At 48.6% G+C, this 25,231-nt stretch overlaps 1 protein-coding gene across 11 annotated transcripts in view; it reads right to left on the reverse strand.

Annotated features, from left to right (window-relative positions):
- The window catches only part of SNX29 (sorting nexin 29), a 453,538-nt gene that overhangs the window by 318,293 nt on the left and 110,014 nt on the right, over nucleotides 1-25,231 (reverse strand). For all 11 annotated transcript variants that reach the window (XR_004967387.1, XM_036308068.1, XM_036308069.1 and 8 more), the window contains 2 exons: nucleotides 10,570-10,633; nucleotides 8,304-8,432 (listed from right to left, as the gene is read on the reverse strand). Coding sequence is in view for 10 of the 11 variants with exons in the window: in XM_036308068.1 (XP_036163961.1) it covers nucleotides 8,304-8,432; nucleotides 10,570-10,633 (193 nt within the window). In the remaining variant the exon portion in view is untranslated. The remainder of the gene's footprint in view (nucleotides 1-8,303; nucleotides 8,433-10,569; nucleotides 10,634-25,231) is intronic.

Here is a 25,231-nt window from a genome sequence, read left to right on the forward strand (position 1 = left end):
AAGTCGACCAAGATCCCAGGTGCGCTTGAGAAGTGCTGCACTAAACCACCAGTTGTCAACCTTGGTGCACACTGGAATTACCTGAGCATGTGGGTCTCACCACAGATTCTGACCTAATTGGTCTGGAGGGCAGCCTGGACAGAGTTTTTAAAAGCTCCCCTGGTGTCTGTAATGTATAGCAAAGCCTAAGCAAGGCTTTTAGTTCTTCAACCCAGAAAACTCTTTGTTAGAAAGTTAGTTACATCTGAGCAATAGCAGGCTAGATGAACTCCAGAAAATGAGTCTTTGCAGCCCTGAATAGAAGAATAATTTACTTCCACAAAACGAATAATAATCATGGCAGGCTTTTACTAAGCACTTACTCGGGCACTCACTGTGCGTAGCACTTTGCATGCATCAGCTCTTGCATGTATCTATAACGGAGAGACTATTATTATCCCAGTTTTCTAGACAAGAAACATTAGGCAGAAAAGGACCATCGGACACCACACAACCAGAAGGAGCACGTGTGTGATCCTCAGAGAGAGTGCCTCCTTAAACTTTGCACCCTCAGGCCTCACTCACCTTTCCCCAGGTCCCATCCTTGAGTAGGGCTCAAGTCCAAGGCTTGCCCCACACCATTACACTACACTTCCTTTAACAATGGCCACCTCAACTGGAGCATAAGGAATTGTCAGTCAAAAGGTCAAAATCTGTGTTTATACATCCCTCTCTTGACTTTCAACACCTAGAAATTACAGTCAGCTGCATCCTGTTTATCTCTTTTATAGGTTTAATATGAAATAGATATTTGATGAGTCAATGAATAAATGAGTATTAACTAACCATCTGTCTTCACTCAATTTTGGTAGCATGAGACTTCAGGAAACCTCTGAAGCCATCTTGTCTCCTGCCCTGCCACATGTGTCTAGCACTCATTCTAGTTCCACCCCATGTACTCAATTCTCCTTGGCTGCTCTGGTGTAAGTCATTCAAGACCCATCAGCTGCTGGCAGGATGTGCTAGACAATGATGAAGAGCACAACTCACTCAGCGATGAGACTCTGCCAAGCGAGAGAGCCAGCCACCTGCGGGGAGCAAGCTTCGTGCCCAAGGATAAGTAAGAGACTGGAGAACCAGAGTGGGCTGGGATGCACAGTAGGAGTTCAACAGGTAATATAATGTGGTCAGGGTTCAGTCTCTAGCTAAAAACTCTAAAAGAGTGAGGCAACTGAAAAGGGGTCATGCCCGGCCAGTGTGCTCAGCCGGTTGAGTATCATTCCATGCACCAAGAGGTTGCCAGTTTGATTCCCAGTCAGGGCACATGCCCGGGGTTGCAGGTTTGATCCCTAGTAGGGGGCCTGCAGGAGACACCAATCCCATGTTTCTCTCTCATCGATGTTTCTATCTCTCTCTCCCTCTCCCTTCCTCTCTCTCTCTCTCTCTTAAAAAAAAAAAAATCAATAAAACACTTTTTTTTTTAAATGTGATGAGGAGACGAGCCCACTCAGGGAACATCTGCTGCCATTGCCTACCCAGCACTGTCTGATGGCAGGAACCCGATTTTCCTCTTGAGGGAAGGAGTCCCAGCAAACCTCCAACCAGGTCTCCCTGGCCTGAACTAGACCATGTGCCCACTGTCTGAAGCGAGTCCAATGACCACACCTAGCTGAACCAATCACTGTGGAAAGGAGGCAGAATTATCTTGACCAAATTAGACAAGATAGGGCTGAACCTCAGTGCTCGGGAGACTTCAACCCCCACCACCAACCAAGAAAAAAAGAAAAAGAAAATCAAGCCATGGCGGGTCCTCCAGTGCGAGAGAAATGTGGAGGGGCTCTCAGAAAGACAGTAGTGTCCACCACAGCAACTCCTCTTCCAGCGAAAGAGCCTGCTCTTCCTCCCCAGCTCTCTGTCCACAAACCTGGGCTTTCTGAATCAGGCAAGACAGCAGATGTTAATTTTCTCAAAGACACATAGATAAAAACTGGGCCTTCTTTCTGCTCTCCACTCAACCTGAGAGCAAAAGTTTCATTTTGTTTTATACAACAACAAAATGAACAGGTTTGAGGTATTCCTCCGGAGCACATTTCTTTTACCAGACAGAACTGAACAATGGGGACTTCTTTTAAAAACCCGGCAAACCTCCCTTCTCCAGGCTCCTGTGCAGCACTGCCACCTTGGCGTTGAGCCTTCCCGAGCCGTTTCCACTGCTCACCAGCACTAACACAGGGACGGTACATGCTTCCCACCACTCCCTCTCCCCATGTCCACAGCAGACATTGCTAATCAATAGCTGGACTTCTTGCTGAGCCCAGATGAGACCCCAGAACCCCCACAGCCGCTCTCGCCTTCGTTGGCAGCAGGATGAAGCCTACCAGTTCTCCCGGCGGAGCATGCATTACATCAGGGGAGCTGGCAGGGGAAAGGCCCAGGCTCTCGGTTCCAAAGGCCCCCTAACCCAGGACAGGCTCAGATTCCAAGCCCATGTTTAACTTTCTCAACTCTGACCATTCACTTCTTGTGATAAAAAAAGAAACATAATCTATGTCAATAGATGGACACTGGAGAAATTTACTGTCCTTTTTCACAGAAGGCATATCCTTCATATTTCTCTAATAAATTTTTTAAAGGCAGAGACTGAGCTTTAGGGCAGACACTGAGATTTAAAGCCTTCATAGAAAGCCAATAAAGGCATCCCAGGGGGCTGGACAGAGTGATGTATGCTGGGCTTCTAGGACCCTTGGTCCAGCTTTCCCTTACCACTGTGCAGCATGGTTCTGTCGCACATGCAGGACACTGTCACAGCAATCACTGCTCAGCAGCCCAACAGGGAAACATAAACAAAGGGACACATGCTGGGCAGGCAGGGCTAGAAAAATACACCAGGAGGAGCTGAGGTCAGATGAAGGCCAGTGGCAACAAGTTCCAACATGCTTGTTGCAGCGGGAAGCTGGAACAGGAAAGAACCCAAAAATCTGGCCTAGCCTCCACATCCCGAGGCACCCATGGGCAAGGCAGCGGCTAAGAAGGAAGCAGGGGCCTTCCTCTGAGCATTCATGACAGACCCAAGCTGCACTGACTGCTTGAGAGCATCAGCGCATGTAATCTTCCACACAATCCTCCGAGGAAGCATAACCGGCATGATGTATCTGCCCACCAGGGGACCTGGCGAGGCCGTTAACCATGCCTTCTGCTCCCTCCTGGCAACAACATGCCCAGTGAAGAGCCTCCCTAAATGCTATAGAAGGTGTCAGGAGAAAGGGGTCTCTTCTCTGTGGATCCTGCATGAGGCTTGGTGCCAGCAAAGGCCATCTTTGCGGCTGTGTGCAGAGGCCCCACCCAAGAAGGAGACAATACCTAGAGGGCCAATACCTAGAGGGGGGGAAGGAGACCAAGACCTCACAGAGCATCTGGGTCCAGCGACACCTGAAGAGAGATCAGTTAGTTACAGCAACACAAAATTCCCCTGCTGACCTAAGCTAAACTGGTTTGGGTTTCTACTGCCAAAAGCGTATTAATATTAGTTAAGACTATTATGTCAGGACACAGGTGCACAGCATCCTTACATGAAGTTTGGAATGGGCCATGCCACCCACTTCCTCTTATATTTTTAAACAGACAAAGACCCAGAGGCTCAGACGGGGAAAGCGAATAGCTCTGGTCACATAACTGACAACATGTTCTTGCTAGTGCACCAGTGTGACAAAGAATGACAGTAAGGCTGGTCCCAACGTGAGAGACAGGAAGGAAAGGCCTTGAGCAGGGCTCTGTCACACAATCCAGGGGGGTGTTCACATCCGTGATGAGTCACAACAAACTGCAAGTCTCTCTGGGAAGGTGGCAGGTTGACTGTTGAGGGAGCACAGAGAAAACACCACTCGCTCCAATCCCCTAACATCCCAACTAGGAAGTCTCGTTAGTCAGGACTCCGGATACAAAAGAGAGGAGACCAGTGATGAACTGGTTCAAGTTACAAAAGGAACTTATTGGCTCACATAACTGCCAAGTCCAGAGGGAAAAATAGCTTCAGGAACGACTGGATCCAGGAGCTCAAATCAGGACCTGTGGGTTTCTCTCTCCATCTATCCCTCTATTTCTCCACTGTGTTTTCACCATGGGGAGGTCAGCATCTTCCCACACAGTAGCAGACAGCTGCCAACAGCTCCTGGCTTACTCCATATCCCCTCAAGAATGCTGTAATCGGCTCATTGGATCAGCCTGGCCGCAGGCCCTTCTTTAACTCGATCATGATGGCCAAGGGATGGGACAAGCTGACCGTCCGGGCCTGGATCATCTGGCCTGCTCTGGAACCCGGGGCAGGCAGTGGTAGAGTCAGTTGCACCAAACTACATGTGCAGAATGGGGATGAGGAAGAACCGGCCAGGAGAGATTGGGGTAGTGTCTGTCCCAAGGCGAAACAAAAGCATGGTGGATGTGGTAGGTAACCTCCAAGATGGCACCCAATGACCCCCACCCCACCCCTCACCTCTTGGCATGCACACTCATGTGTAGACTCTCCCACATGAACAAGGTTGATCTGTGTGACAATGGAATGCAGCAGAAGTAATCGTGTCTCATTTCCAAGACCAGGTTATAAAGGAAACAGTGGCTACCATGTCAGGTGTATTCTCTAGCTCGAGTTACCCAAGAAGCCAGCTGCTGTGTTGTGATCAGCCACGTGGAGAAAGCCTACAAGGCAGGGAGCTGAGCTCCTGGCAACAGCCACACGAGTGAGCTTAAAAGTGGCCCCTCCAGCCCTAACTGGCATTGCTCAGTGGTTAATAGTGTCTGCCTAGCACCAGAGTGTCACGGGTTCGATTCCAAGGCAACCAATAGATCCAGTCTTTCCTGAAGCTATTTTTCCTCTGGGCTTTTCAGTTATGTGAGCCAATAAATTCCTTTTGTAACTTGAGCCAGTTTGTTATTGGTCTCCTCTCATTTGTTTAGATGTCTCCCTCATATCGATGCTTCTCTCTCCTCTCTCACTCTCTCCCTTTCCTCCCTCCTTTCCACTCTCTGAAAATCAATGAAAAAAATATCCTCACTCCTCGGCTGAAGATTAAGAAGAATAAAAATTTAAAAGTGGCCCGTCCAGCCCCAGCCAAGTTTGCAGGTGACTACAGCTCTAGCCAACAGCTTGACTGCAACTTTGTGAGGAACTTAGAGCCAGGACCACCCAGCTGAGCCATCCCAGATTCCCAACTCACAGAAATCCTGGAGGATCATATATGTTTGTTGTTTTAAGGTGCATGTTTAGAGATATTTTGTTTCACAGCAAGAAATAACTGATAACAATAAACAGAAAGAAAAAATGTCTCTGCAGTAATGCACAACCCCATTCACTGGCTTCTCTCAAAGGTACCTCTCATGTCAACGTGTGCCTTCTCTCTGTGATCACCTGACTCATAGCCTGAGTTCTCTTCATTCAGTGGGAAACATGGCCATCGATTACTCAAGAAGCAAGGCTTACCCACCCTGAGCTGCCACCGATTGTAACGCCACTGCCTCAGAAACCAGCAGCTGCTTGGGACACACAAGCACTGGCTGGTTATATTGCCCCAATCATGGTTGAGCCATGACAGCACGAAAGGAAAGGTGTTAATTCTGAGCGAAAAGAGATGTGTAATAAAATGATGAATTTGTTCAGGGATGTTTTAGTTTTACAATTAGCATAGATTCAGAACCAGTAAAACACTCATACACACAAACACACTCTTAGAATATAAGTTATTTCATTTTTTTATGTCTGAAATAGCCTAGTACTTAATTCTTTCTGCACCACTGCTGTTAAAATATAACTTTTAATGTGGCAGGGTTTCTTAGTAATATAATTACCATACTGAAGAAAAATGATAATGATAGTTAACATTTATTGAGCATTTATGAAGCACATTTATTGAACTGACATATGGTCTCTCATTTTATTGTGCAACAACCCTAGGAAGTGGAGAGTTTTCTTATCCTCAATTTAGAACTAAGGAAATAGAGACATTAAGTAACTTGCTCAAGGTCATACAACTAATCAGCATTAGAGCCATAATCAGACCCCCACAGTCCAATGCCAGAATCCTCGCCACCAACCACTAGGCTAAACCACTGGCATTATGATACCTGCCACCTGAACACATGTGACCTGAGAACAGGGTGCCCCAGTGCTCACACAGCCCTGGCCCAGCCTCAATGCCCCACCCGGCCCCCACCTGAGAACACTGACAGCTGCTCCTTCTGTAGCAAGAAGAAAGCTTGACATGTGAACTGTGCCTGGAACATGTCAGCAGCTGGATTTTTCAAAACATACACATCCAGCCTCCCTGTTTGCTTTTTTTCCTTTTTTTTTTTTTTCCTGAAGTATCTGCCTATTTTACAAATGTTCCTTCTACCTGCAAACTGTGAACCTTCAGGTACCTTAAACTCTTGGCTCCCCATTGTTTAAATGAGGAGACGTCAGGTCATAACACTGCTTAGTTAAGAAAAATGTTTCTACTCCATTGCTGGGGAAAATTTTCCTAAGGATTATCACAGGCTAACATACACTTCCTGTAAAATACGCTCGCAACAGCTCGCTGGTGTTCAGAACCTTATGTACTTCCACACGAGGTCCTCCCATGTGGGTAGCTTAGCCTCGCCAAGTTATAAATGGGGAAGTGCACACTTGTGAAGGTTAAGCAGTTCACCCAGAAACTTGCCATCTTCACACAATGGAGCTGACTCTGAACAAAATCCAAAGTGGCAGGGAATATAAGTCTGCCTTTCTCTGATGAATCAAAACCACTCTCTACAGACTGCAGCCTGTACTGTGAGCAAACACCATTCCACCACAGAATCCTGCAGGGCCAGATGAAATGGTGGCCCAGCTGACAAAATGCCAAATTAGGCATTTGCCGTAGTCATTTAACTGTCTCTGATGCTCTTGAGGTGTCATTTTAAAATGTAGAGAAAGGAGAAAAGTTCAAATTAAAGTTAAATATGGGACCAGGGTGCCAACTTTCGATTCCACATACATAACAATTACATTAGTGCCACTCGCCCTGACAGCACAGGGACGATAAATGCTGCTGCTGCAAGTTTACTTAACTCCCGACTCCCTCGCATGTCCACAAGACATACTTATCTCCTGGTCTTATTTTAAAGTAGTTTTACATTCACAACCAATAAATTGTTTATCTTACCTAAAATGGGGGGGGAAACTGGAACCACTCAAATGTCTAGCAAATGCTTATTTAATATGACATTAATTCAGTGAAATGCTACATCAGGAACAGTTAACCTGAAGCTTCAGTGGGGGAGAGAGGCAAACTAAGCATGACAGGCTATAGATGTTAAAAACATCCATAAAAATATCTTTCCATGTGAACAAATTCCGTAGAGATGCATGGTTTTATGGGAGCTGGGATTTTGGGAGGTTCCCTGTATAGTTTTCTTAATAAGATATAAATAAAGTCATAGAAAAACAAAATGGCTCTTAAATAAGAACAGGCTCAGCCATACTCTTAATTAGGGAAATGCAAATGAAAAATAGTCCGCCAGCGCCATGTTTCACCTGCAGTGCTATCAAAGGCCCAGAGGCTGGAGCCGAGCCCTGTGGGCTGCTCAGTCACGCCCTCTCCCTGCTGCTGTGGAACGTAAGCTGGCTGAGCCTCCATGGAGGGCAAGTTGAGGATCTCTCCCCTGAGAAAAGCACAGAACTCTGATCCTGCTATTCTACTTCCATAAATTTTCCAACAAATATAGTCATGGAGGAGCAAAATAATAAACACAAAGGTTACTTGAAGCAGCATTAGAAGTAGCAAAAGACTGGAAACAACAAAAAAAAAAGACTTGAAACCACATTAAAGCTGGCTGTTGGCATACTGGTCAAATGAATGCTGGTGCAGTCAGACAATGACATATGAGTTACTAAAGATGGCAGCCTGTGCACAACACAGAACCGTCTCCATGATGTAGAGTGAGTGTGTGTTAGACACGCCACCACGGTGCATTAAGGGAGGAAAGGAGGAAGGGAGGCGGGAGGGAAATGAAAAGCAGGTACATACATCCAGAGACGTGCGCATGCATGGACAGCTCTGGAAACAGTAACATCGCCCATCCCCTGGGCAAACGTGGTCACTGGAGATTGCACACTGTAACCAGTTATACGCTTTGCATTCTGAATCACGTGTGTACATATTATTCAACATGTATTCAATAAAATATTAAAATTTCAAATGCATACATTTTATGGCTACTGGTCACAACACTTTTTAATTAAACTGTGTTGGTAAAGGTGTGCTTGCGCTTCAGTAAGCCTCCCAGGCCCACCCCCGGTGTCTCTGCCCTCCTACCTTGCCAAGGCCTGGATCTTCATGACGTGCCGCTCCTCCTGCTCAGCCACCTTCTTCTTCAAGGTGTCGACCTCTTGCCGGAGGACAGCCGAGTGCTCCATCTCACCGTCCAGCAGGCTCCGCAGTGATCTGAAAGAGGAGGGCCCATCCGTTCAGATGCTGTGAACCCAGAGCCCATCGAGCCCAGGACACAGACATTTGGTCAAGACCTAATCATTCATTTTCCACAAGGCTATGCATAAGCCATAATTCTAGTCTATCTCATTACAAATTCCTTTAAGGAGATACCAAACTCTGCTCAAAAGCCTCAATCATTAGGATGACCCCAGGGGAACCATCTGTGGTCTAGGCTCTGTGTCCGGATAGCCTGTGGGCAGCTGAAATCAAGAGAAACAGTGAGTTGAGCGAATCTCAGGCAAGCCCCTTCAGACATCCCAGCCAAAGGTGCAGCACATTCAACGGAGGCCACTATGTCCCAGCCACCTGAAGAAGAGAGTTAACAAAGGAAAGGATGCCAGTTCAAACCAAAATAATCTGAGCCATCAAAATAGAGCACAGGCTCAGATTACCTGACAGATGTCCATCCTCATTTTCACTCCTACTCACAAAACACACTTTAACCCTGACCCCTGCAGCCTCCAGGTTAAACAAGCATATAGAGGGTTTATAGAGCTATAGAGTTTGCACGTGTCATATTTTATTTATGTCTGGAGTTTGTTAATCCTCCAAAACACGGGCACTTGTGAATCTGCCATCCTTGGTCTTAGACAGCGGCTCACCCAGAAATGACTGTAAGTTAGCACCTCGGAGTGAGCCAAGCCTGGGTCTGCTGACCGTCTACTTCACTGACCTCAAATGGCTATTTCTAGGAAGTATTTACTGACTCTGATGCATCTCCCTCCAAAATCTAGACGACATTTGCCCTAGGACATCGAAATATAAACAAAAGTGTCTGACCTCCCACCCCCACTGTTCACCACACTCTCCAAGACCGGTGAGAAAATTCCCCTCCTGGGCCTGGGACTCTGACACAAATCATGGGAGGAGAAGGAGAAGAAATTAACACACAGTGATTACTGTTTCTCACAAGGTAAGACATAAACCTATGGCTTCTTCCATAACAGCTCCAGCTGGAGCAAGGAGAAACCCTGCAATGTCTACAGCCCCTTTGTTGAAAGTTTTCATAGGGAAATCGTGCTGTCTAAAGATCCTGTTTTTAAAAATTCTCTTTTGTTTTAGAAATCATGCTTGTTTGCTTTTGTATGCTTTCATAAAGGATGAGGGAGAAGCTTGTCAAGCAGGGCCCAAAATAAGATTTAAAAAGGAGAATCATGATGATATGTCACCACGGACTCTTAATTCCTGCTCTGAGTAAAGAATAAGAGAGTGACATGAGCACACACTCACACGCGCACATGCACACATACAGGCACCAGACCCACCCCAACCCCCAGGGAGGCAGGCAAATCCCTCTCCTGACCACCTTGCAGCCTAGACAAGGTGCTGGCAGTCAAGAGGCTCCCATCGGGCAGCCAGGTGGTAGCGACACAGACGATACCTGCCTAGTATCTAGCACTGGTTTCAACAGGGAACAAAAGACAGCCCTTTGCCCTCTCAATGTCTGCACCTGAGCTTTTGAGAAAGTCAAAAGAATTCAAGTACCATCTTGCCAAAGTACCTGTTAGTGGAAAAAACTTTAAGCCAAGTATTCCAAGTGCCTGGAACATGGCAGACAGGCCCTCAATTAAAGGTTACTCAAAAGGTTGCTTCACTGGGTCTGAGGGTGACTGTTAGAGGGTACATGGGGTTCTTTTTACATGATGAAAATGGTCTAAATTTTAGTGGCGATTCATATAGCTGTGAACATACTAAAACCATTGAGCTGTACGCTTTACATGGGTGAATTGTATGATATGTGAATTCTATCTCAATAAGGCTGTTTTTTAGTTTTAAAAAGATTGCTTTACCAAATCTTAAGCTTATTCTAAGGTAGTGCCATGAATGTAAGGTTTTCATTTCTTGCTCACTCAGACTTCTCTCTCTCTCTCTCTCTCTCTCTCTCTCTCTCTCTCTCTCTCTCTATATATATATATATATATATATACATTTTTTTTAAAAGTGGTAATTCACAGACCAAAAAAGAAATACAAAATCAAGGGTCACAATTTTGCCAATAAAGCAGAATTTTTTCATCTGTGATATTTTCTGTCCTGGAGGTAGAATGTCGAAGGATGAGGCCCTGCCTTGAGCCTGGAGGTCAGGATACCTGTTCTCTTCCTCCAGCTCATCCTTCCGGTTCATCATGGCCACGATGGCTTGTCGCAGTTCACCTAGGAAGAAAGCACATCCACATTAGTCCGGGGATCTCTCCTATTCGCTGCCCTCTCACCAACCACCAATCTGGGTTACGGGCTATTTATAGCGACTTGTCTACACAAGTTCCCTTTCCCTTTCAAAAATAATTCCTATACAACTCAAGTTATCCAATGGGCTCAGCTGCTCACTCTCATTAGCCACACAAAACAGAAGGACAGGATGGAATATGTGTGGAGTTGTCTCTTTGGTGAACCCTCAGCCGCCTGGAAAAAGCAGGCTTGTGGTTTTCTAAGTGCTTCAAGGTCCCTGCTGCTGGACCACATCTGTTCTGAACAATGACATATTCCCAGTTACAGCTGCCCATCAACAGCGGATCAGACAGCAGACCGAGTGTCACTTGGGTCCACACTGACATGGAAATCCTCAAGTTTACTAAGATATCTGGTTTTCTATAGTCAGCATACAGGCGACCCTGGGGAGGGGCGGGGGGGCGGGGAAGGAGTCCCAATACACAGTCCATAATCACTTACAGGAGCTCCTCTCCTGGCTAGCTTCTACATAGGAAGTATTCACCCATAGGAAACCAAGTCTTTATATTAAATAACCACCCAAGTTTCCTACCTACATAAAACAACTGTTGTCACTGCCATCCACACATTCAAGACATCATTCACTGTGCCACTCGGATCTCAAGTCCAGGAGCTTCTCATTTCTCCTGGAGTTATTTGGGGTCCCCCCCCCCAAGAAGCCCTATAAACTGTTTCCCACTTGGGATTGGCTACTAGGAAGCTCACAGAGAAAATTATGCATCTAGTGAGTGTACTCAGCCATGTGCCAACCAGGATGTGCCCTGACCCCGCTCTGATCTTCTCCAGCCTGTATGTCCACTTGTGTCAATTCGCCTACCACTGGCCTCAATTTCCTTCTTATCTGTTTTAATATGCTGCTTCAAATCCTCTTTAGAAAAAAGGTATGGATTGTTGGTTACTACCTTTTAGCTAAAATCTGAACCCTTATACAAGTACTAGTATAGCTCCGTTCAAAGCCCCTACTGGCACTATCTCATTTAATGCTTTATATACACCTAAGAAATTTATGGCACTGAACCACAGAAGCCACAGAAATAGCAATGACCAACACTGACCCAATCCACACCATCATGCTGGTAGAACCCTTCCCTTCCACGCTGTGCATTTCCAGCCTCCATGACCACGGACCTGTATTTGCTTCAACATCAACATGACTGAGGACACAAATAAAACAATATTCTGATACTAGGAATCTTAGAGGGAGGGGGGACATCACAGGAATAAGGCAGTCAGACGACTACCCCTTCTGCCTTCCCCCACGCAGCCTTTGGACACTGGTGGTAATGCGGGGAAAGGAAATGGTTCAAGACCTGGTATTCCCCCACCCAAAAAACCCACACAGTTTCAATAGACTTTAACTTTATATGCATTCACTTTGCTGTAGAGCCAGGAGGTGACGTTTGGGTTGATCTCCTTATATTACATAAATATATTTCTCCAAGCCGGCGACACTCACTGGCAGAGGCCCTGCCTAACTTGTAATTTTCTCTCGTCCCAGCACCATACATCCCATTATCTGTTTAGTCTATCACTGTGATTTCCTTCCTCTTCATTACCTGCCACAGCACACACTGCAAGTGACAGCAGAGCAGGGCTGCTGCATGGCAGCCTCCCAGGTTGAAGTGCAAAGGACCACCCATCTCAAATTCCATTCCTGACTTGGCCTCAGTGAACCGAACAGCCAATCTGGTCAAGGCCACAGGATAATGTTAATTTTAACTGTAAGCAGTCGATAAGGGATAAAGAGCAGCATTTCAAATCCCTGTGGGAAAGATGGATTCCTCCATAAATGTTGCCAGGGCAAGAAACCATTTTGGGAGCAAGAAACAAGACTTAAATCTCTGCTTCTGCTATGTATCAAAATAAATTCAAACAGAGTAATTTAAATATGTGAAAAGCAGCAATTAAAGCTCTAGGACTATGTGGACAAACACTGATCCCATCTTGGGGCAGCAGAGGCCTTTCTTACCACAAAGCAAAGAACAAGTCCATTAAGGAAATAACTTCTGCACATCAAGGGCCAACCTAACAAAAATAACATCAGGGCAGCAAACAGGTTTTCTAATCAAATCCCAGACCTCCCACGTCTCACCTTGACGACCTGGGCAAATGGCCATCTCTTTGCTTCTCAGTTCCCTCAGCTGAAAATATGGTGCTAATATTGCCGACCACGTGGGACAGGGAGGGGTCGGCAGCAGTTTCCCGAAGACAGCCACGTTTTCAGTTGTCTGTGGCTGCTCTCATGCCACAATGCAAAGCTGAGCTGTGGTAACAAAGAGCGAGGGGCCTGCACTGCCTAAAATATTTCCCATCAGGCCTTTACAGGAAGGGTTTACCAGCCTGTCTTAGGGGAACATCCAGAAGCTCTTACCCCCCTGAGCCCCACACACACTGCTGTCCCTCTCCAGTTCAGGGGGGTGGCTCTCTGTGGGGAGGCCCTGGGCCTGCCAGACATTCGGCCAATGGCAGGGCCACTGGGCAGGACCACTGGCTAGCTGCCAACAGGAGACTGTAGACCAGGCTTTAATAGACAGGGAATTGGCAGTTGAGCAGCTGCTGCCCAGGCACTGTGGATCCCTCCACACCTCTCCCAAGACCCCTCAGCCCTGCCTCTGGTCCCTCTGGCTGCCCTGCTCAGCCTTCTTGCCTGGATCTTCCTCCTCCAGAGGCGCTGCACCTACACCCAGGGCTCACCCTGCGGACACCAGAGCTCCAGCCCATGTGCACCACAGCCCTCCACTGGCTCCGCCCCGCTGTCTCCTCCGCTCCTCCCGCTAGTCTCCCACCCCATCAACCCCGCTCCCCCTCTTTTGTGCCTTTGCACAGGCTGTTCCCAGCATGTAGGAGGCCTGGCTGCCTCCCCTACTTGGAGCCTCCTTCAAGTTTCAGGTCGGGATCACTTCTGTGACACCTTGGCCCACTGGCTGTGGCAGATATGGGAGCCAGCAGGCCTGTCCTGTCTTATTCATGCCCCTCCTCTGTCCCCAGCAACCTCTAATTCCCACCTTCCCCCTGCTGCAGCAAGTGGGACCCAGAGGGGTTAGATGAGTCAAACTAAACCAACCATATAGAGCAGCGGTTCTCAACCTGTGGGTCGTGACCCCTTTGGGGGTCAAACGACCCTTTCACAGGGGTTGCCTAAGACCATCGGAAAACACATATATAATTACATATTGTCTTTGTGATTAATCACTATGCTTTAATTTTGTTCAATTTGTAACAATGAAATTGGGGGTCACCACAACCTGAGGAACTGTATTAAAGGGTCACGGCATTAGGAAGGTTGAGAACCACTGATATAGAGTCTTCTAGAAGTTTGGGATGGGCCAAGTCTATGCTAGAGATGGAGGAGGGTGGGGGCTGGTGCATCTCGCCCAAGAGCACAGTTCACATCACTCCACCAAAATCCACCTGCTGAAAGGCAGGCCGAGGACAGTTTGCCAGGGCTCTTCTATCACCAAACGCAGAGGCAGCGACAAATGAGGAGCAGGCACAGGGCAGAAGCCCAGCAAAGACAGTAGTTGGTGAAACCTCTCAGGGGAGCCCACCTGGCAGAGAAAGTGCCTGGCTGGCGTCTTAAATGTCAAACATGGGCCTGACCCTGGGGCAACAGCACCGAGGCACCCAGACTCTGAAAAGCACCCCTGTCGATTAGGTAAACTAGCCTTTGGCTGACTTGGTTTCTTTTGGCACAAATATAGCCAAAACAGCTCTCTGAGGGTGACACTTGAGACCATGTGACCACAGGACTAGCAGGCGACTAGCCATCCTGGCTTCCACCAGACTCCCCCCAGGCACCTGGGAGCCCGTCGACACTCTCTGCCCTCGTGAGTGAGACCGTGTCCTCACAGCAGAACAAGCCCAGGAGAGCTCACTGGACCCCACTTTGCCCAAGCTCCCACCCACCATGTATATACCGGTTCCTCTGCAGGCCTGGCAACCGAAGCCCCACCCCCACACCTATGAGTTCCTTGAGAAGACAGAGTGCACAGGAGAGGAGTCAAGCCTGGGTGAACAAGTGAACTAACAAACGAGTGAATGACTGGCACCCACTGGGAAAATGTGCCCCTCGTCGGCAGGAACTGAGCATGAGATGGGCTGGGCAGAATGTCAGCTGCGCTTAATAGTAAGTCCAAGGCCGCACCAGAGAATGCTAACCACCGGGTTCACAGCTGTAATTTCCTGTCCCGGTGACAGGGAGTCAGACTCAAACGGAGCTTGTTTCCAGTCTGTGTCTGGGAATAGATACACATGGAAGGGAGGGGGCAGAAAGCATTACCATGACCTAAAACTGGACAAGCCTGCCACACCATTCCCCTCCTACTCGGCACCCACCATGTGAATCAACGGTGAATCCCTGATTTCAAACGGGTCGGCAGACCAGGGACCAAGCTCCGCCCCCAGGGACCCAAACACAACACAGGCACTTGCAACAGATAACCTTCACCCATTCACGCAATGACCATGGGCGTCAGAGGCTGCTATATTAAGTACTATATTAAGTTGAGCCTTCCCACCTTTGGCCATTAAAGGCCCTGGGGAGAGGGAGGGCAAATTATCTTCAGGTAAACTGATCTCAACTTCCTTTTCCAAATTAAATAGGAAGGAGGACTGGATGAGAATGAGGGGGAGATGCGTACATCTGGAAGTATGCAAGCTCTCTCTCTCTCTCTGTTATATACATAGAACTGGGTAATAATTCTTTGGCTTTATATAGCATCGCTTTCCAAAGACCTCAAAAGAGCCTTTACAAACATTCCCCTGGGGCCCATCCTCAGTTACAGTTAAAGGGAGAGCTCAGGAGGGCACATGCACGGAAATAAAAGCATTCTTCTGTGGGTATATACTTAACCTAGGCCATCATTTTTCAAACTTAACAGACTGCTTTTTTCTTTTTCTATCTACCCAATCTCTTTCCTTTTATCTCCAAGAGAAAGGATAATCTATATTGAGCTCTAAGGGTAACTTTTAAAACCAATCTTGGGCCATTCTAGCTTTCTGTTGTTTCTCTCTCTTGCCTCCCCTCAACACCCTGTCCCCCCAGGATTTCGACTTTGCAATGTGTTAGGATGAAAAAAAAAAGTGCCCAGAGACATGTCCCCAGAGCTTGGGTGGCCAGAGCTCCAGGCTTCGGTTGTTTTCTATACGCCCCACCAGGCAGAGGCAATCTGAATACACAGTCTCATTTAATTCTCACAAGATTCCTTGAGAAACAAGAATCACTGTGCTCATATGAACGGGGAAACAGAGGCCCAGAGGCAGGGAGTGACTCCCCACCCCACACAGCCAGGAGGTGGCAGGGGCAAGGACCCACCTGGTCAGGCTCCCTCCAAAGCCTGTCCCAACCTTCACAGCACCAGGCCTAGCTGTCCCCCGCAAAGGAGGCCACACCAGCTTCCAGCATGGCCTCCAGCACTCTCCCAACCCTTCTCTGTCCTCTTGGGAAACCAGCAATCTGATTCCATCTGCTCCCCTGGCCCACCCCTCAGCTTTAAAACTACTGTTTCAACATGACCTGGAAAGGAGAAGAAAGGGTTTGAAAAACCCATGGGAAGGAACAGACTGAGAACTCTAAGAAAGCCACAAGGGACAGAAGAAAACAAGCTTGTAAAGTTCTAGATTTTTATCAGCTTTTCCATATGTGTGATTTGGGTTCTCTTGCTCTCTCTCACACACGCACGCACACGCACGCACGCACGCACACACACGCACGCACACGCACGCACACACATGCACACAGTGTTCATAGTGACTTGCAGTACAAACCTTCAGGCAGGTACCCCAAAAGCAAATTCAAACAGGGCCACAGAAGTAATGACAGTGATGCACTGCAGTCCTCGAAGGGTTGTGGGGCAGTGGGAAGAGGGAGGATGTGCCCTGCTAAGGCAGCAGTCCCTGCCTCCGTCCACTGTCCCACACAGGGATGCAGCTAGGCTGCCCCCACCTCTCACTTGCCAAGACAAGCCAGAATCCATGTTTTCAGACAAACCAATTTTAAAAGGTATTAACTAAAGTTCTTACCAGGCAGGCACAACAGATCATGGTGCTGGGCCACCACTTCGAGACCCCAGTGCCCTAAAGTCTGAGTTCCTGACCACCCATCAGCTTGAAAATGTCAAGATAGTAGCACACACATGCACAGTCATTTTTAAAATCAGCTTTCTTCCCCACATCAGAGAACGTCAAAAGCACAGAGTTGGAAAGGGCCTGAAAGGCTGTAATGGAAGCGGAGACCTCCAGGAGAGGGGAGAAGGGGGAGCTAGACACCCCAGAGCAGCTGCCCAGGAACCTCAAAGTGATTCACTCGGGGACTAAAAGGATCAAGCACCCCTGCTCTGTCCCCCTCAGAAACGCCTAGAAAAGACCTGGATGTGTGAAGTCATCAGGTTACTAGGAGTAACTCGGGCTGGGAGGGAATCTCTCAATTTCAGACAGTTCCACATATTTTATGTCTAAGAGTCTCTACATTTATTCTCTAAAGTTATTTAAATGAAAGGCATCAACACATCATTTAGCTTAAAGAGATATCTCCAAAAGAATAAAAATAGACAGTTTCAGAGGCTGCTTCGAGGGAGAAAGCACGGACTTCTCTGACCAGTAAGAAAAGGGAGAGGGGTGGGCCCCACCGCTGCCTGGGGTTTCACTGCCCGGTGCTAGACTACAGAGAGTGACCTACGCTGAAGGAGGCAACTTTCCTGGCTTACAGCCCCGGGCAAAAAGAAAGACTCTCTTCCCAATCTCCCTCCCCAGGGCCTGGACCTGGCACAGCCCGGACAGAGTAAGGCAGCACCACATGAGGAGAGAGCGATGGCCCAGACACCAGTAGGGCCAGGCGGGGCTGCACGTTAAAACCACAAGCTAACTCAATGTCCAGGTGGGATCGGGCACCAGTGTTTTTGTGTAAAGCTGCTCAGCTGATTCAAGCAAGGTTGAGAAGCACAGTGGCAGGTGACCCCGAGCTGAAGATGGCTCAGCACAGCAGCAGCAAGCACTCAAAATCTCCTACTGTGGGCCAGGCCTGCCTCAAAGCCTAATAACAGCATCTCTCATATGCTGTTATCAATCCTACCATAACCCCAAGGTACATGCTGTCACTATTCCTGTTTTACAGACAACCAATTTACAGCTCAGAGGTTAAATCATCTGCTCAGGGTCACACAGCAGGAAGCAAGGACAAAGGCTATGTTCTGAGATCACTCAGAGGAGGAGGCCTCTGTCCTTGGTCCTGATCTACCACACTGGCTTCTCTGGGGAAGTCTGCAGGTGTTTTCCCCCTGGGAGAAAGATGACTGATACGTGTACCCCAACATTCAGACAAGCTTTATCAGCTGCTCCAGTCTGGTCACAGATGTGTTCATGAGGAGCAGAGAATCCATGTCACAGCTCGAGCATTAGAGGGGACACAGTGCCCCCAGAGGAGATTTGGGGTTTCATTGTGACTGGGGAACACGCCAAAAGGGAAAAGCAGATGGAGAGAGAAGAGAGAGGGCCTTGGGCTCTAGCTGCCCTGATACACGTGACAATTTTTCACCCACTGTCAACCTTGAAAGATAGGTCTGGGCTTGGCTATATTAAAGAAAGCAATGAGTTCCTTACTTCATGGAAGTGGTGGTGTTCCCTCCCCCTTTTGCAGGTGGAAAAACTGAGAAGTTTAAATGACTTTCCTAATAACAGCTGCCAGCAGGCATATGCCATGTCCAGACACTGGGTGAAGATCTGTGCATAAATTTTCTCATTAAGCCCTCCAAACCACCCCATGAAGGAGGTGCTGGAATCAAACCCATTTTATAGATAAGGAAACAGACACCAGAACACAGGCCATTTGGCACTGAGACCCACAACCATAATACCCATATGATACTGTCTCCCTGACCCCATGGTGGGATCTGAGAAAGAGGCTGCCAGAGTTTCATGCCGGCTCTGCACATTATCTCAAAAATCACATGCTCAAGAGACAAAGCCTAAGCAGGATCCAGGCAGAGTCAGCTTGGCCACAGGTCAAGGACATGCTTTCACCCAGCTTCTCCTTGTCACACCTCTACTAACTGACCCCTCAGGAGGGAAACCCAGAGACCACTGATCCTGGGGACCCAGTGCTGCCTAAATGCAAAGGAGCCCCTGGATGCTGGAGGTCTGAGAGTGATAACACTCTCTTATTTTACTTAAGTGGGTTCCTGTCACCTGCAACCAAATGAGGCATCTCTCCTATGCTGCGACTTGGGACCCACGCTGAGCTGGCACTGGAGTCAACGTGCCCAGCAAGGTGGGGCTCACACAGGATGAGAAAATAACATTATACACAAAGATGTGTGATGTAAGGGTAAGTAACCAATAAGGACTCCAGGTCCTTGGCTGGCTCAGCTGCTAACTGGCAAGGTGCTTTAAGCGTTTCACACACACTTTGGGTCTCAGGTGTTTAGTCTGTAAAACAGGAGGTTAGACAAGCTGATTGTCTAGGATCCTTCTAGCTCTGAGATGCTGTGACTCATCAGGAGTAGCAAATGAGCCTTTCTAGCTTCTGGCTCCTGCAAGCAAATGTGGCATATTAGGCGTCCCGTCATCTGCACCTATCCACTGGCTGGACACCAGCAGAAACATGACCGTGACCTGCCTAAAGCCCCAGGTCCGCCATGGTCCCGAGGGCTGTGCCACCAACATCTGCTGCGATTGGCCTCACGCACAGCAGGGTAGCGGGGTTAACGGATGGCAAGGGAGATTAATTGCATGTGAAATACCCATAAATAATTAGGACATCAGCTGCACAGCTGCCTTCCACCCTCAGGCTGTGATATCATATGTATGGGCAATTCTCAAACAGACAGATCCACACACATAATCTGCAATTAATTGGAAGCACACAGCCACTGGGAGAACACAGGCAGATCTCACACCAGGCTGAGCAGCACCAACTCTACGCTCTCCTGTGCTACACCTTGATGCTTTGAAATCTGATACACAGAGCATGGGTTCTAGTCCCTGCTCTGCTATTTACCTCCTGTGCAGCCATGTGTATGCTGCCTGCCCTCTCTGGTTCTGTTTCCCACCCCCACAATGGGCATGATGGCACCTACCGTCTACCACCAACATGATGGAGGTGATTCGAGGGGAGAGAGGTCATGAGGTGCTCGTAGATGAAGGATGCAATGCTAATGCCTGGCTAAGCAATCACCCCTCCAGTCACCTACTCAGTCACGACCATCAGGGAAGAGACACAGAATGATGCTCCTGAGTCTATAGTCAAGGCAAGTGAGGCCCAGAAAGGTGGAATGACAATCAAGAGACACCAGAACACACATGGCCAGGAGGCAATGAAAATCGCTTGGCTCTCCTGACACTGAGCCCACCACCCTGTTCCTGAGCATGGAGTTTTCCATCCCTGCCGCTAGTGCCACAAGGACCCCCTCCAAGTTCCCTGACTATTGAGAACAGAGACGATATCTAACCTCAGACGGAAAACAGGAGGGTTCCCTTCACCCAGCAGGAAGGAGCCGGGTCATCAAACTGCCCCCCCAGCACAGGTAATGGCAATTCCTCAGCTAAGAATAGGATATTCAGGCCCAGCTGTGTGGTGTGTGAGAAGGGCCCCTTCCCAAGCTCCCCCTCCCCCTCCCACCCTGTGGGAATATGATGACGGCACCTGTTAGAGAACTGAGACCTTGGGAGCCTGGCCAGCTCTTTGATCAAGAAACAGCTCAACAGGGGACTCTTTCCCTTCCCCTTGTGGGAGTCTGTGCTTGTTTCTCAATAAATTTCAGCTTTTACTATTAAAAAAAGAAGAAGAAAGAAAGAAAGAAAGAAAGAAAGAAAGAAAGACAGGGAGGGAGGGAGGGAGGGAGGGAGGGAGGGAGGGAGGGAGGGAGGAAGGAAGGAAGGAAGGAAGGAAGGAAGGAAGGAAGGAAGGAAGGAAGGAAGGAAGGAAGGAAGGGAGGAAGGAAGGAACAGCTAAATAAAAACTTTTCTCAATGTGAGCCCAGACTGCCTATAGCTTGGGTTTTGACCTCACACAGCTTGTCCTAGAGCAGTGGTCGCCAACTGGTGGTCCGCAGACTACTGGTGGTCCGTGAGGTCCGAAAGGTTGGCAGCCGCTGCTCTACAGCATGTCTTTCCTGCATGCCTTGCTTGCTTTGTTTTCTGTACTGAGAAAGCCTCTGTTTCAGAAAACTTCACACACACACACACACACACACACACACCCCACCCCAGTGCACACATAGATCCTAATAAACCCCTGTCTTTAACAGCCACTCCTTCCGGGTTATTTCTTTGGAATTGGCAAGCAATACACAGAGGTTTTCTCGGACCTCAGCTCTTTGCATTACGCCAGCCATATTGGAGGAAGAGTGTGTAATTGGAAACTGGACAATCAGTGCCTTTCACATTCATGGATTTAACACTCCTACTTTATTTACCTTTAAAACACAGGTCAGACACTCTCCCAAAGGAAGCCTTCCTGGCTCTGCAGGATGAAGCCGATTCTTCCCCCTTAGCGGCCGGAGGAGCTCAGCTTTAGCTTTTACAACCTTCCCTACTAACTGGAGAGTTCCGTGTGAGCAGGATTCAACCCATCACCTCTGAATTTCCCTCCGATGCCCAGCACAAAGGTGTGTCTTCAGCAGCCCAGGGACCAATAAACACTGAGCTGCCTCTTCACCAAGAACCTTCTGCTACCACCTTTGTTCTTAGTTCAAGATGCTTCACCAGACAGGGTGGAGAGCTGCTGCTTTCTGAGTCCAGTTCCAACTCTAAAGAGGCGCCACTGCCTTATGACTGGCACTCACTATGGACCAGCAGTAGAGGGCACCCTTCTCAGTCCCCCCACCTGGCCATCAGAGGCTCTGAACTCCGAGGACGAGTTCTGAGACCCTCATGGGTGGTGAAGGGAAAGCTAACAAGTCATCCCTAACTGGGCTTAATCAGTACCTGAGTACAGATGGCTTCAGCAACCCAAGGGCCAAAATACACCGAGTTGCCTCCTCACCAAGAACTTTCTGTTACCACCCCTAATCTGGTGCAAGAAGCTCCAAAAGGCAGGGAGGAACAATAAACTCCATGGAGTCCCAGTTTTCAGCAAAGTCACAGAGCTCGTAACCCTTGCGAAGCTCTTCAGGCCCCGTGTGCACCCCCTGCTGGCAGAGCCCTGGGAATGGTGACCACGGGGTGGGCGTGGCTGTGGAAGCCCCAGGAGAAAGAATGCACACTGGACACCTGCCATGCTGGGCACGTCCCAGACCTTCACCGGGCGTTCCCTCGCATCTCTCCCAGAGGAACCGAAGCAGGAAGCGTGGGCTCGGGAGAGTGAGTGGCCCCCACACTATTAAACCTGAACTCTCTCTCTTCGGTGATCTTGCTTTTCTCCAGCAGCCTCATGAAGACCTGCCTCTCTGTGCTTTCCTATTGTCTAAAGCTCCTCTCTACCGCATCCCAGCATTATGGACCTGCCAGCTGCCACCTGCACTGTTCACCCTGAACAATCTCTGTCACACTACACTAAGCTGCCTATTGGGCGGCTATGCCAAAGCCACTCCCAACCACTCTCCTTTGCTGCCTTCCACCTTACAGGCTGGGAAGCCAGAAACTCACTTTCCAGTTTTCCTTGCAGCTCGAGGGGCCATGTGACTCGGTTCTGCTCACTGAGATGTAAAGGGAAGTCTGTTATATGAGTGGTTCTCAACCTTGGCTGCACATTAGAATCACCTGGGAATCTTTTTAAAATCCTGATTTCTGGGCCTCATCCTCCGGAAATTGTTTCTTTGTTACTAATGTTGTGGCCTCACCCCATAACAAAGAAACAGAATTTCCGGAGGATGAGGCCCAGAAATCAGGATTTTAAAGATTCCCAGGTGATTCTAATGTGCAGCCAAGGTTGAGAACCACTGCGCTACGTGGTCTTCTGGGAAGGCTTTTATTTTCCTGATAAAGAGAAGAGAAAGCAGGTGCTCCCCCTCTCCTTTGCTTCCTGCCTGAAGTGGATATAGTATCCAATACAGCAGCAACCATCTTGCAAACATGAGGCAACAAGCATTAGGATGAATGCCAATAATTACAGAAGTTGGGTCAGAAAGAGCCTGAATCCTCAGTGGCACTGAGCTGCTAAACCATGCCAGCAACCAACTACCTCCAGACTCCCTGTTAGATAGAAATACAGGCATATCTCAGAGATACTGCAGGTTTGGTTCCAGACCACCTCAATAAACTAATAAAGTAATGCAATAAAGCTAGTCGTAATGCGTTTGCTGGTGGAGGGTCTTGCCTTCAATTTATATAAAGAAAATCTGTGAAGAGCAGTGAACCGAGATGTGCCTGCATAAATACTTTGTTGCTGTTAATTGGGTTTCTGATTACTTGCAGCTGAAAGCATTCCTCGCTGACTTACCACCTCCACCCATCTCAGGCCCACCTCTTTGCCTCTGAAGCCCTGAGACCACCCCCACACTGAACCCAAATCTCACTGAGAACCAAGTTACCTGTCCTCTCCAAGCTCTGGAGTCCCCACCTGTTACAACAGAGACCAAACTACTTATACCACACAGTGGCCCTGGGGACTAAATGAGATAAAGTACTGGAAAGGGTGGGACAATCTCACGCACGGTTGTTCCTCAATATTCACTCATTTCCCTGGAAGGCAGCACAGCACAGACAAAAACCCCACCTTGCTGGTCAGGCGGGCTTAGGTTTTATACACCTGGCTCTGTCAATTATCAGCTCCTTACTTCAGGCAAATGATTTAACCTCTCTGAACCTGTTTCCTCACAGTAAAATGGAGAAATCAATATTCACCTCCTATGGCTGTTATGGGATTAAATGAGAAAGAATGATTAGCACAGTGGTTCTCAACCTTGGCTGCACATTAGAACCACCTGGGAATCTTTTTAAAATCCTGATTTCTGGGCCTCATCCTCCGGAAATTCTGTTTCTTTGTTATGGGGTGAGGCCACAACATTAGTAACAAAGAAACAATTTCCGGAGGATGAGGCCCAGAAATCAGGATTTTAAAAAGATTCCCAGGTGGTTCTAATGTGCAGCCAAGGTTGAGAACCACTGGACTAGCACCAGGCACCCCTAGGAACTGGAAGGTCAATCACTCCCTCCCTCCAATTCATGCTCCCACCCAGGAGAAAACCACCCCACATCAAATCTCCCAAGGGGAGCACGAAGACACAGCCACCTCCCGTGTGCAGCCAACTTCCTTTTGGCCCCCTTCCCGACAGACGTGAGGAAGGGAAAACATGGCCCGGAGTAAACAGGCTGAAATCCTGTTCCTGGCAGAAATGGTCCACCCTGACTCAGCGGGAGTCTCAAATGCAGTCCCAAAGAACAACCCCCCTCTCTCATGCTGCATCCCCGTTCCCAAAACTTACAGAGCCACGGAGAAAGGCTGTCCTGCTTTCACTGTGGTCCCCAGGGGCCAGCAGGGAGGAGCGACAGGAACGGGTGCTCCATCACCCATCTCCTCCAGCTGGAGGTGCCCAGCGAGGGGCTGACGGACATCCCCAGCCAGGCAGCAGGTCTCCCTTCTTCAACAGGAACCTGCAGTTTGGGTATTCCCTATGTTGAGAGTCACAAAGCCTGGGCCACACTGAATGCTCACAGTGATTCCTCACAGCGAGACTCCAAACCGCCATGAAGCCCGTAGGATCAGGGTACGAGATAGAGGCCAATTGAGCACTGAGGCCACTAACCTGAAACCTGTGGGCCTCCCTGCATAAAAGCTCGCGAGACAGGAACCAGGTGTTGTGAATGATCACCAGGCACGAGGAGGGTGCTCACTGATGCCACCTACACAGCACCCCTCAAGGAGGAGGAAGTGCCACCCCAGCACACACACTATAGGCTTGTCCAGCACGTGCCACACAGGGAACTGAGCTCTGGCCAGCGCTCAAATCCAGGCTCCTTCCTCACAACCAGCCACAAGTCCATTCTGCCCCAGGCCGGTCCTAAAACCCAGGGAGGAGGGAGGAGAAACCATTTGCTCCTGGACCGCACACTTGCCTCCACCTCCCAGCCCGCCCTCCTTCACTAGCAAGTTCACAGCCACCTCTCCAAGAAGGCAGCTCCAACATCTCTCAACCCTTCATGCCCTGGGCCAGCTATTCTCAACCTGTGGGTCGTGACCCCTTTGGCGGGGTCGCCTAAGACCATCCTGCATATCAGATATTTACATTATGATTCATAACAGTAGCAACATTACAGTTATGAAGTAGCAACGAAAATAATTTTATGGTTGGGTCACAACATGAGGAACTGTATTTAAAGGGCCAGAAGGTTGAGAACCACTACCCTGGGCAGTTCACAATGTCATTCACCAACTATTCCGAGCATCTGCTGGTACCACGAATGGCACTAGCCCGTGGGGACTCAGGGTCCCTCTCACTCGGCTGCAGACCAGCAGGTGTGGCTCAGTTTTTGGAGCATTGTCCCGTACACCACAAGGTCTTGGATTCGATTCCCAGTTGGAGCACATGTGGGAGGCAACTGATGGATGTTTCTTTCTTTCTCTCTCTCTCTCTCTCTCTCCCTTGTTCT

Source organism: Myotis myotis, unplaced genomic scaffold, assembly GCF_014108235.1.
Source record: "Myotis myotis isolate mMyoMyo1 unplaced genomic scaffold, mMyoMyo1.p scaffold_m19_p_5, whole genome shotgun sequence".
Lineage (NCBI taxonomy): Eukaryota > Metazoa > Chordata > Mammalia > Chiroptera > Vespertilionidae > Myotis > Myotis myotis.